Source organism: Bombyx mori, chromosome 17 (assembly GCF_030269925.1).
Source record: "Bombyx mori chromosome 17, ASM3026992v2".
In the NCBI taxonomy this organism is placed as follows: domain Eukaryota; kingdom Metazoa; phylum Arthropoda; class Insecta; order Lepidoptera; family Bombycidae; genus Bombyx; species Bombyx mori.
This window is the reverse complement of record NC_085123.1, coordinates 6,389,499-6,403,453: the sequence shown is the minus strand read 5'-3', so window position 1 is coordinate 6,403,453 and position 13,955 is coordinate 6,389,499. Positions and strand designations below refer to the sequence as shown.

The 13,955-nt window shown below is 34.8% G+C and overlaps 1 protein-coding gene across 2 annotated transcripts in view; it reads left to right on the top strand.

The window, feature by feature from the left end:
• Window positions 1-13,955, top strand: part of LOC101745225 (probable RNA-directed DNA polymerase from transposon BS) — a 160,241-nt gene that overhangs the window by 78,668 nt on the left and 67,618 nt on the right. The window contains exon 1 of one of the 2 annotated variants that reach the window (XM_038016825.2): window positions 2,505-2,902. The exons of the other annotated variant lie outside the window; for it this stretch is intronic. Within the exon in view, the coding sequence (XP_037872753.1) occupies window positions 2,830-2,902 (73 nt within the window). The 5' untranslated portion in view covers window positions 2,505-2,829. Of the gene's footprint in view, window positions 1-2,504; window positions 2,903-13,955 lie in introns of those variants that run through there. 2 annotated transcript variants of the gene reach the window in all.

The window sequence follows — 13,955 nt, the reverse complement described above, 5'->3', positions numbered from 1 at the left end:
ATGGCAGTGTGTTAGACTGTCAACAGGCGAATGTAGTGATTGGAGAGTGGAATTGTGCTTTACTAACTTTAATAAGACACCTAAAATTACCACTTTGAGAAATACACTCATAATCGTACAATACTACAGTGTTCGTGACAATCTAACTATCAATACGAAATAACACGTTAATCGCGGCTTTTGATTTAAAAACGTATTGTGTAGTTTAAAGATAAATTTAATTCGTCTCATTAGTTTCATGAAAAAAATATCGTACCAGATTCTTTTACTAGTCTTAGATTCGATGATCCGGCGATTAAACCTATGGCCACATAAAAAGGTCACTCTATCTCTACCTACTGTCCACTGCATTTATGCATTTGAGTAGCCCCTCATATCTTGAAATTACGAAAACAGGACGATAAAGCAATGTAAATGCCTTTCCAATAGATCGCGAATAAAACTTTGGAACCAAAAAAAAAAAACAAAGGGATTGTTGGCCAAAAATGAGAAAGTGATTATACAAAATAAACACACCGGTAGTGTGCACATGCGAAGCGCGGATGTGCAGATGACATCACTCCAAGCTTCGTGAAAATGTTCGATGTCACACTGGATTTCAATTCCGGTTCGCGCCCCATACAAACGAAGCTTTGTATGATCATCATTTTGACATAACCAATTTTTCCTAAAATATTTATGGAAGTCAATAATGACTACGGAGTATACTCGCGTAAAAATTAACACGCTCATAATCAAATAAAACCTTATATTTCAGTAAAACGATTTTAAGGTAGTAATTGGATCCGAGCTAGCGTGGGTGTACAGAGTTTAACGATAAATTGCCTGAAAGTCTCATGAAATACCTTAATTTATTTTTATCAAACCGGTCGTTAGAAATTTGACGACCTGTTAAATTGCTTAAAATGAAAAAGCTTTTTAGAGTTTGTGTTAGTATACTTTTGATACGAACGATTTTGCAAATTTACATTCACTTGTACTTATCTATCTTTATATAATAAAATATATAAAAGAATTGCTGTTCGTTAGTCTCGCTAAAACTCGAGAACGGCTGGACCGATTTAGCTAATTTTGGTCTTGAATTATTTGTGGAAGTCCAGAGAAGGTTTAAAAGCTAGATAAATATGAAAATGCACGGAATTAAATAAAAATAACAATTTTGTTTTTCCTTTGATGTGTCCTCCGTCGAACGGGTTCCTTTTGCTTGTTTTAAGTTTATTGTAGACAAAAGTTTAGGTCTTTTATTTCTCGATTGGGGCACTAAGAACTCTGCCGGGTCATCTAGTACCTAATACTTATTTTTCTGTATGTTTTTGGATGTATGGATGTTTCGCAACCTACAAAAGTATTTGGATTTAAAAAATATATATTTTATAGAATATTTTATTCCCAAGGAGAAATCAATCCAATTTTTATTTAGTAAATAAAAATTGATTTATTTATTATATTTATTTTATTTAGTAAATAAAAATTGATAATAGAATTGTCGAAAATTCATTATCTATTTGTTTCGCGGATCTTTCGCAAGCAACGTTTGCTGTAATTCTGGAGGTGTTAATATCTTAAAATTTGTACTGGCGATCCTCATTTAGTTACATTGTTTCGATATAAGTATCGAGATGGATGGATTCAAGTTGTTTTCGAGTTACGTTAAACAAACAGTATTTTGAAACCATTTCCTGAACGTTAATAGGCCTTGTGTTGACTGATATTTTTGATTGTCTCATAAACGAGTCAAATTTAGATACAGCCGATAAATATAACAAAACAAACATTTTCAGTAAAGTGTATAGGTACTTTAAGTTCTTCTTGAACACTATTTCGTGCAGTGAAATTAATGTTTCAGAGTGCGATACACAATTATATTCTATAGTGACATTCGTTGCGGGGAAAGGACAGCGAATGCATTTAATCCCCGCTAAAAAAAATCCGATTTTATCAACTTCAGGTACATGTTTTCCATCTGATTATTTTATTCAGCAATCAGCAAAGTTTTTTGGTTGCAGTAAAATAAAAATCGGCAGTCAACCCGATTGTTTTCATTTTTACCACAAACAAATTCATTTGTCTTGCGGCCGTAGTAATAACTAAGAATAAGAAAAATAACATTGATGAAACTAACATTTTATGATCGGCACAACGCTACCCCATCTAACATAGTACCCGCAAAAGGAAATCAAAAGGACAGGCAACATATAAATTGCGCATTTTGAGAACCTAACATATAGTAAGTCCGTTATGGAAATCAATAGACCATCACAACGTGAATTGAGACTTGGGCTCGAAGTCGTGGTCTTGCATTGCACAGCGGCTGTTCCAACAGTCACACCGGAACACGTATTGTAAATTAAAAAGACCATCCCAGAGACTTGAATTACAAAAAACGAAGCAAGACAGTCTGATAAAGCGATTTCTGTATGCATGATGCAAAAATAGATCGGTATAGTGATTTTTTCAGTTTTTTTTTAGAATACAGCTATGTTTTACTAAAAAGAAACTCGCATAACATTATTCACCGTAACTACGAATCGACTAGAGCGGCTCTCTCGGCTATTCGCACGTAAAACTCGCGAATTCGATTTGTTGGCCCACAGAGCGCTATTGAGTGAAAACATTTTTATTAAAATTGAATAAGCAGCGCGGGAGTTGAAACGAAAATAACGCTGCCGCTCGGGAATCGTTCTCTCAGTTTCAAAACGGGGATACTCCGGATGACTCGACTGCTGCTACAGAATTAAAATAAAAAAGAACTTTAAAACGGCAGTATAAGTTAGTGTTTTCATTGAATGAGCTATGTGTTAACTGTGAGTTGTAACTAGTTTGTGAAAAATGTTCAACAGTACTACATCGTACCGCGGCGGATCGGGCTACTCTCCAAAGAATGACACGAAAATAAGTATAGGTAAGTATTAGGGAGGTTTCGTTAGTGAATTTATTCTAATAATATTATCTTTTAACTTTCGAATTCCTGTTTTAATTCACTGAAGTACTCTAGTTATTTTAGATAAAGAAAATTTAAATATTATTGTATTAAATAAATAAGCCTTAATTGCTGTTAGAGTTGAACTTATTTAACTAAACATAAAACTATAACAATAGAGCTAAGAAAACTATAAAATTAACTTATACTAAAATATATCTCGGTATTCGGCTTATCTCTCCTCTTAACAGCTTGTCTTTCGACAAAGGCCTCCTCAAAGGATTTCCTTTTGCTTCTGTCCTTTGCTGTACGTAACCATCCTGGCCCAGCTACTTGCTTCAAGTCGTCTTCCCATCGCTTTGGCTGTCTTTCTCTAGTTCTTCTGTTTTCTTTAGTTTACCATTCCGTTATAATTCTGGTCCATTTCTCTTTCTTTTATCTCATCATATGTCCCGTCCAGCGCCATTTTAATTTTCTGCATATTGATTGAACTTTTCCAAATTTAGTCTCTCCTTTGATCTTTTTTAGTTCTATTTTATCCCTTCTTCTTACTCCCAATACGCTTCTCTCTATTCCATTCTGACATATATTCAATTTATTTTGTTGCTTTTCATTATTGTATTAAAAGTATTTTAAATATTTATGACAATCACCGCAAGTAAATCACAGGTTAACTAACCTGACTGTGACATTGTTCAGTGAAGATTGAAGAAGACGTAATTGATGTAACGCAATTAGTTATTGGAAATTTAAAGCCTTATAAAGAATATCTCAGAAAATACTATCACAGATATATAACCTCGTTTAATGTTAACTTTATATTATGTATTTAGCTGCTTCTATATTTAATACGTGGAATTCTTTGGGTACAGCAAAAATTAAAGCAAATACATTTTTTATTCGGAACTGAACATTTCACGATTCATTGAGCGTATCCGTAGAGACCGCAATTCAATTTGTATTTTTGAAACAAGCCGCTTCGTAATAAGCCTGTAATTTACTTGTAAAACATTACGTTACCTCTTCGCTTTTCATAAAATGTGGACGATTTTTTTTTATTAATTTTTAATGAATTATGAGTAAAATAAATAAAGAGTAAGTAATTTTGTTTCAATATGTGGTTAAGGTAATGTAATAAGATAATAATTAAATTGTTTTATGTACTTTCCAACTTCTATGATCATCAATCAGAACAGAGGTTGTTAAGAAAAAATAAGAAACTACTAAAATTAAGATATTTATAACTTAGCAAAAATAGGGTTCCTGTTTTGAAAAGTTGTTTTTCTATTATTTGGTACAGTTATCTGAAATTATTATGTAATTAGGAAGAGAAATAGAAAAGAAAATTAGGAATCTTTCACTCGTGTTATTCATTGTCATTATATTATTTCCAAATTTCGAATCTTCGCAGATTCCGTATAGTAATAATCATTAACAAAAAAACATTTTATCATTTTCAAATCTCTAAAATACCTTTAATTTAGCTTTACAATGCATAGCAACAAAGAAATAAAACAGCTGCATGATATAACTTAAATGCAAAATAGTAGCTGGGAAGCTTTTATTATGAAAGCTCAAAGCAAGTTTCATCTTTCAGAGCTCTCCCGACGTCGGAGATTAGTACCCTTTCCCAAGTTTTTATAACGTTTTTAGTTTTTATTAAGATTATAAGACAATCTCTGATCGTAAAGATTTTTACGATGAATTTTTGGTCACACGTCGAGAATTTAAGTATATTTAATACTAACCAAACTGTTTATATTCTATAACAGCAAAACCATTAAATTTTAATGATATTACATATTAGAATCAGTGTATTTATTTGTTCCTAGCTCCTATATTATATTTGCCGTCATTTGGCACAGAAACGTCTGAATTACCTCAATGTTTCGTCCTGGAAAAACTTCCGAAAAACACGGCACCTATTTAAAATTGTTATTTATTATTATATTATAATATTATTATTATTGTATTCTTCGATCATCGCCGAAGTTTCTATTTTGGCCGTGAAGTAATCACTTTCTCAGAGCTTACAATTACTGTATATCCACCCATCCATCCGTATCCATCCATCTATGGTCATCCGTAAGGCATATGCGACATGCCCACTGCCACTTTCTCTAAGCTAAGACTTTTTTATGTAGGTTAGATTAATTCTTTTCATCATTCATTTTGTATTTCATCTTGAATATACATACATACATACAACATGAACATACAAATCTAATCCCCGAGTGCCAAATTATCTCTACATGTTTTGAGACATTCAAAACATTTAGAGGTAGGTATTAATTTTGGTAGCTGCTCAACATCAGACAAATGTAAGGTTTCCGACAATCTACGTTCATAAAAAAGTCATTATTATTGGAATAACCAAAGGTAAGTGCCAAATACCCAATAACCAATATATTCTCAAAACAATATGCAATAACTCCGATATAAAGTGTCTTCGTAAATCACGCGTACTATGTATGAGACACAAGACTGTAAAACATTTCCACGACTTCTACATCAAAGTTCCAGCTATTTCGAGGAATGATAAAAATCATAATTTATGTGATCGTGCCACGCAAAATCCTGTTTATACAATAGATTGTGTATAATTATCGCTGTAGTGATCACACAGTTTGCTGTTTTTTGACACAAGTAAATACGTGGGCGAAGTCTGAATTGCAATTTTGAATAAATTAATTTTAAAACATTTTTATAGTGTCTTATTTTTATTGTATTATGTCACAGATTAGGAACTAAACCATGTTTTTGTTCGTGAAACAACTTCGTATAATGTACGACGTCATACGCTTAATCTTAAATTGTGTTCATAATTATTTTGAATATGTATTCAGACGATTTCTCCAATTTGTTTACGAAATCGGCTTAATTTATGTTTATTAGCAAATCATTTCCATTGCATTTAAACACTGTAACCAAGAGATAAAATCAATGAGTTTCTGTAGCAATTAAGATTTTCCATATAGCTTTAATATAAAATATCATTACGAATTTTCTAAATTGTGATATCGTCAGTTGTAAATACGAATCATTCTCGTATTTTTTGCGTAGTAAAATACTCAGAAGAATATTTAGGCTTATCATTTATCAGTCAATAAAGAATGAATCATGCCTTATTTTGTGGATGGAGACAGACAATTTCTGTCCAGGGCCAAGGATACTATGTAAAAAAGCAAACAATTTGTATTCAAGCAATACCGTTAAGAATGATATAGGGCAATGAGGAAACGTTGATGTACCATAAATAATGCAAGAAAGTTTTTTTAACATACTATATCTTTGGTAGTTACAAACAAGAATGATAAAATGTATGAACAAGAGTGAAACACATAGTCCTAAGTATGAGCACGCTGAAGGCTTACTGGTAATAGAGCGTCTTGTGATACGCCTATTTCTGCCGTGGAGTAGCAATGCGTTTCAATTTTAAGAGTAGGGCAGTAGTTGTACTAAAAATTGAGATTTAGAATTCATGTCTCAACGTGGGAGACGGTATTTACGTTGTGGATGGCTATGGGCTCTGGAATTGACCTTATATTTTTTTTTTTATGAAAGTACTTCTTTAACAATGTTAATATTGTAAAATTAATTGTCTTTAAATATTTTTGTGAAATTACCGATAAAATTCTAAAATAATAAAAAATATGTGTGGTGTCGTGGGACACTGGATAGGAACGAAGTTCCTTATTATAAAAATATCAATTTTAAGTTCTATTCGAGGTATAAAGAAAATAAAACTGGAGGTTTCGCAACAGCCCACGGTCATTCGGTAACGTGCGAACTTATTGTGGTACACTTCATTCACGGTTGCTTGCATAAGAGTTAGTGTATCGCGCAAACGAACGCTCTGAGATCGTGGTCAATGAATGATAAAAAAATATGTTATTTTTTGTACGTTATTACAAAGTTAAGTCGTACACTGTGTGCATTACTATTATAATAAAAATCTTACGTTACGGACGTTTTTTCCCGGTTAGGGTACCCCTACGCATCGTCCCATATGGAACTTCGTTCCAAAAAAACCTGCTATTAAAATCCTGAAAAAGAGTATCATTCTAACACAAATATTAGCCGACGAGCGTCCTAAATATTGACACTACATACTTAGAACGAATCGAACCGCAAGAATCTATAAATATTTAGGTAATTACACATTGTAAATATACTAAATAACGTTTTGCTTATAAATGTCGAATCTGCTGAGATATAATAATAAAATATCAAGGAGCCATACACGGCACCTGCACTGAACTGTTGCAATGAACTTTCCCCGGATTATATTCATGAGCGCCGGAGCCAGAAAATTATCAGCCGAGCGAGAAATTAAAGTAGCCGTGAACGGCATAAAATTAACTGAGTCTCCTCCTTGCTAAAGTCTTAAAGGTGTCGACGGATTTCCCCCTCACGTAATAACTCATTCCGTGCAGTCAGATTTGCACACCTAATTAAATTAAAACTTATTAGTGATTTAACACTGATAGGATCATAGCGACCTTTGTGTGGGCGCAATGGTTTGTAAAATAATTTGAGAGATCCCTAGCTCTAGCTACTAAAGTGGAATCTTTTGTGGCTTCTTACCCGATATAAAATCTTGTACGCGTTATCTATCAGATCGATGATTCTAATTAGAAACATTGATATTGTTGTTATCTATACTAATATTATAAAGAGGAAAGGTTTTTTTTTAATATTGCTTAGATGTGTGGACGAGCTCACAGCCCACCTGGTGTTAAGTGGTTACTGGAGCCCATAGACATCTACAACATGCGCCACACACCTTGAGATATAGTTCTAAGGTCTCAGTATAGTCACAACGGCTGCCCCACCCTTCAAACCGAAACGCATTACTGCTTCACGGCAGAAATAGGCGGGGCGGTGGTACCTACCAGTGCGGACTCACAAGAGGTCCATTGTGGAAGTCCAGAGAAGGTTTAAAAGGTAGATAAATATGCAAATGTTCGGAATTAAATAAAGTGTAGGTCTTTTATTTATCGATTGAGGCACTACGAAGTCTGCCGGGTCAGCTAGTGAATTATAAAAATCGCTTATTTAGTATGTTCTTTGCATTTTTTTTTTTTTTTTTTTTTTTTTCTCTATATTTATCTGCAATCGGCTCTATAGCCATAATCAGATGTGTTCCAAGAAGTTCGAGTTGTGGATGACATTACATTAAATGTCATCAATTACAGCAGTAGATTTAGTATCTTTGGTCTAAGTCTAAAATTTGCCATCTTTTTAAACGTTTCACATCTCCAGTTGTGTCTAGCAGGCACCTTGCCAATTCATTTGAGTGCTCATTTAGTCTTTCCTTATATCTCTTGCTGTTCTTGTTGACTTCCTCTCGAACAGTCGGCATTTCTAAGTATTCGTGAATCTCACTATTTCTTACAAACCAATGCGCGTTTGAGATAGTTCTAAGAGCAATGTTCTGGAATCTCTGTAAGATCTCGATATTCGAGTTGCTAGCGGAACCCCACAGTTCTATTCCATAAGTCCAGACAGGTTTTATAATCGCTTTGTAGACCAGGAGTTTGTTACTTAGTGACAGTGGAGACCGGCGTCCCAGTAACCAATTCAAAGAGAGAAATTGCAAGTTCGCTTCTCGTTTTTTTGCTTTTATATGGTTCGCCCAGGTTAATCTTCTGTCGAGGTGTAATCCCAAGTATTTCACAGAGTCGGCATTTGGTAAAGCTTTACCTTCCATGTAAACAGGGCCACAGACACCTTTCCGGAGGGTGAATGTTACCTGCGTTGATTTAGTTACACTAGGTTTTAATCGCCATCTCTGCAGCCAAGCATCTACTTTGTCAAGCTGTACTTGTAGTTGTAATGATGCATTATGTGGATCTATGTCACTTGCCAGACAAGCTGTATCGTCAGCGTAAGTCGCAGTTACAACATCTTGGGATTGAGGCAGGTCTGCAGTATAGATAGAAAACAGGACCGGACCAAGCACTGATCCCTGGGGTACGGAGGCGTTAATATTATACAGCTTCGAACAGTCCTCTCCAAATTTGACTTGGAATTTTCTGTGTTTTAAGTAGGATCTCAGGAGCATGAAAAAAGAATTCGGTAGGAGGGTTTTCAATTTATATAGTAATCCCTTATGCCAGACTTTATCGAAAGCTTGCTTGATGTCAATAAATGCCGCAGAACAGTATTCCTTCTTTTCTAAGGATTGTCGAATTTTATGAACTACTCTGTGTACTTGTTCGACAGTAGAATGCTTCGCCCGAAATCCAAACTGATGATCCGGTATAATCTTTTCCTGGTCAAGAAGCGGCTTCAGTCTTTTTAGAAATACCGTTTCAAACACCTTAGACAACACAGGTAGAAGACTTATGGGCCTATATGAACTTGGATCTGACGCTGGTTTTCCAGGCTTTATAACCATGCAGACTTGTGCTATTTGCCAGAGTTTTGGGTAATAATGTACTCTGAGGATAGCATTGAATAACATTGTTAAAAATATTATTACTTTTTTGGGCAATTTTTTAAGTACCTCACCAGTTATTAAATCAAAACCAGGAGCTTTTTTATTTTTAAGAGACTGTATACATTGCGTAAGTTCCCTGGGGGTGACGGATTTGAGTGGCAGGGATAGCTGCTGGTCACTATTAATCATGACATCAACTTCTTTTTCATAGTCCTCCATTGGTGATAGGTTAGGGGTAAATATTTCATACAAGTAATTTGCAAATAGCTCAGCTTTTTCAGTTGTACTCTTGGCCCAAGGGTCGGTTGGCGATTTCCTCATTGGTGGAATATGGCTTTTAGGTTTTTTGAAGTTTTTGGTGATTTTCCATAAAGAATAATTGTCCTTCTTGTATGCTGAGAGCCCTGATATTTTATGATGAAATGCTGAGTTGACAGATTCATTGATTAGTTCTTTTAGTTCTCTTGAGATTTTATTAAATTCTTTTCTGTCTGTATCGGATCTTGTCATGTGGAGTTGCCTTCTTAGCTTTCTCTTTACTTGAAGTTTGTGGCGTATTTCCATAGGTATATTATTACTAACATTATGATCGCTTAATTTTGGAGTGGAATGCCACGCAGCCACTTGAATGAGGTTTGTGATATAAAATGTTGCCTCATCTATATCTTCTTCTGTTTTAAGTTTAACACTAAGTTTAATTTCTTCCTCTAGATAATCGCTGAATGAGTTCCAGTCTGTTTTATAATTATATAGTACTTCTTTTTGTTCTTTTTGTATAGGTGAGATGCTAAATGTTGCTATGACAGGAGTGTGATCCGACACAGAATCAAGTGATGACTCAACTTCAAAATATACATATGAAAGACCCTTTATTATAAAAAAGTCCACCAGATCTGGAAGTCTATTTGTATCTGTTGGCCAGTAGGTAGGTTCACCTGTTCCAAGGATTGTTAGCTTGCAATCATCAGCACTTTTTTTTAGTTCACGTCCCTTAGTAGTTGTCAACCGTGATCCCCAGAATGTATTCTTGCAGTTCCAATCACCTCCGCTTATAAATTTATTGCCCAAAGTGTTGAAGAATTTATTAAACATATCTTGCTTAGGATTGTGTTTTGGTGGACAGTAGATAGCACTGATGTTAATAGGCCCAAACTTTTCGTTTATAGTTATAGTAGTAGCTTGAAGCCATTCCTCTCGAAAAGCACTGTGTACATTATGCCTTATGTTATTTTTAATAAGAACGGCGGTTCCTCCATGTGAAGTTCCATCAGGATGATTTGTGTTATATACACTATAGTTATCTATCAAAATTGTTCTATTGTCATTAAGATGAGTTTCTGATATTAGCGCAATGTCTATTTTATTAAGCTTGAGCAAGATTTCTAGCTCCTGTTTATTTGGCGCCAATCCATTGATATTCCAGGTAGCGATGCGCAACGAGAACATTATGGAGCTTTACTCACGAGTGTAATGATAAGGTTCATCATTGTGTTTAGCTGTGTTATAAGTTGGTCAATTCTTTCAGATTGTCTTGTTATGACCTTTTCTAACATAAGTATTTGCTCTCGAGTGTCATTGTCGCTATCTATTTTTTTTAATTGTGTTCTCTGTGACATATTGTCATCGTTGTATTTTGTCATAGGTTTTTGTGTTCTTGGCTGATGTCTATTTATGTATGTATCTGATCTCTGTGTTTCTGTACTGTTATCTAAAGGCCATGATGTCTGATGATCCTGCGTATCTTTTTTATATTTGATTGGATCATAAGTATGATTCCTGAGAGATGAATTTTCAAAACCTTTTTTAACAACCTCACTGTATTGTTTTAAACTTTCTTGAACAGTAGCATGCTGTTTCGTGGTTTTTACTTTTCTTTCTTTTTCAGTTTCTATTTGGGTATCGTTATATACTGTTGGATCTTTTGTAGCAAGAGAGTTGATTTTGTATTTCGAGTTAGGTTTATTAGCCATTTTCTTCCTTGTAAGAATTTCTTTGTATACCATACATCCTTTGTAACTAGCAGGATGACTTCCTGAGCAGAGAGTGCACACAGCTGGGGTATTTTTGTCTATAGTGCACAATGTTGTCTTATGTGGACCAGCACATTTTACGCATCTATATGGGCGCATACAATAATTTTTGCTGTGCCCATATTGTTGACATCTTGTACACTGTACTATAGTTGTCTTTCGTTTCGGGTCTTCTATTTTTACTTTTTGGTAGTAAATGAATTTTATATCTTTGACACGTTTATTATTTTCATGGGATGCTACATTGACAAAAAATGTATTTAATGGTTCTTTGGTGCCAGGTTTTCGTGCAGTGACGATCTCTCCTTGTACTTTGTTACCTGTCTTCTCTATTGCATCAATGATGGCATCTTTAGGTGTGCTAAAGTGTAGATGTTTGATTACTATCCGCATACATTTTTGATCCTTTCGTGTGAATGTATGGCCTATTAGCCCTCTAGCTCTGATATGCTCTATAAGGATTTTATACTTGTCAATTGTGGCAGAGGATATGATGAGTTGGTCTTTAGATGATACTTTAAAGGTGTAGTCATTCTTTTCCAACACTTGTTCTATTAATTCTGTTAATTTGGCAAGGTCTTCAATACCATATAGTATAATGGGTGGCGGTTTGGGGGTCTTCTTTGGTAAAGCCGAGTCATCAGCTTCAACATCTAATATTGAGTAACGATTACTTGTTTCTATTTCTGGACTTTGTCTACTTGTAGATTCAGTAATGTCTCTGTTTTGGCTGATCAGTTGGTTTCTTGTATGTAACCTTTTGGCTTCATTAGATTTAGAAAGCGAATTTTCCTCAGGAGAACGGTTCCTTTTTTGGTTTGGCATTCGTTGCCATGGGATATTTGGATTATGTAAATCAGTCACATTGTTTTCCTGCTCGTTGACTTTTTCTTGTTGTTTGTCATTGTGTTTTTTAATTAGTTCTCTGGCATCACTCAATGACGCGGATCGTTGGCGATTAAAAAGACCCGGGTGAAATAACTGTTGGGTCAAAGTTTTTGTTGGTTTTTCCACAGACAGCACTACTTTGCCCCCCCCAGAATACGCGGGGCAGCCTGAGCTAAGCTCAGGGACGGATTCTCCGGCATCGCCGGTACCCTCCTGGGGTAATTTCTCTTTAAGTCTTGCTTCCATGTAGTTTAGTTTTTTTTTTTTTAAGGGTTAACTCCCCGAGCCAGCTTATTCGGTTATAGCGCATTAGTAAGTTCTTTGCATTAGTAAAGAAAAGAAACCCATATAATTTTTATGATTGTCCTTCAATAGTTGATAGACAGTCAAACCGCCATACTGAATTTTACAATTTAATTAAATGCATTGATTTAGTAAATTTTGCTGATTTGAACTGAATTTACAGAAAGTTAAAGGTTTATTGATATATTTTATTTCTATCAATCAAAACATACACCCATCGTATCGATGCATCTCTGACAGCGTAGTGAAAATTTTTAATGCCCACAAACTCTTCAATGACATTTTGTACTGTCTCTCGGGTATTGAATTTTTCTCTGCCAATAAGTTCTTCAAAATTTGGAAAAAGTAGAGTTGAATCTATCGGCTCAAGGTCTTGTGAGTATACTTGATGACACAAAACTTCAAACCATAGCTCTTATTGCTTAGAGACCGTCTATTTTGCCGTATGAGGTGGAGACGAAACAACCCTAGTGATTAACCAAGACTGGCCGGAGATTCGCAAGCTTCTCCGTAATTAAGTCCAGTTTTTTATCCGTTATTTATCATCGGTGAAATTTGTTAAGAAGCTGTAATTAATTATACCGGCACTAGACAACTAAATAGTGACTACGACTTTTTAACAGTGACTTTTCATTTGGGAAATTTATTGCCAGCATAACATAAATTAGGTTTTAAATGTCCAGTATTGTAAAACGGCAATTTCAAAGGCACAAAGACCTTTAATTTTTTTCGTTTTTGCGAGGACATGGACATACTTTTTTTTATTGCTTAGATGAGTAGACGAGCTCACAGCCCACCTTGAGATATAAATTCTTAGGTCTGCCCCAGCTACAACATCTACCACGGCTGCCCCACCCTTTAAATCGAAACACATTACTGCTGCACGGCAGAAATAGGCAGGGTGGTGGTACCTACTCGAGCGGACCCCCAAGAGGACCTACCACCAGTAAGCTTAATACTTAAAGCAATTAAATAATAATAGTTTTAATTATTATTTGAAATAAAGTTTTTATTCAATTTTGCTAACAATATTTGTATTTAATTATTTTGAATACGTGATAAAGCCTCTAGCGATCAGTGGCGATAGAAATATTTTTCTAGTTAATTATGACGTAAAATTTATTAATACACTAAAGAAAAACATGAAAATTCTTTTGCAACTAAGATTCGTATAGCAGAGATTTCACTAAGCGGTAGTTGCTGTTGTCTGGCTCTCACATATTAAATTCTATGGACCGCGTTGCGTTCATACTACGCTCGGTAATGTGAACTGCTCTCGGATTCGTGCTCTTTGGATAACAAAATAGCGACGGAAATTCCGGGCACGAAACACAACAATGTGTTTATTTAGCTACTTATTTCATATTAC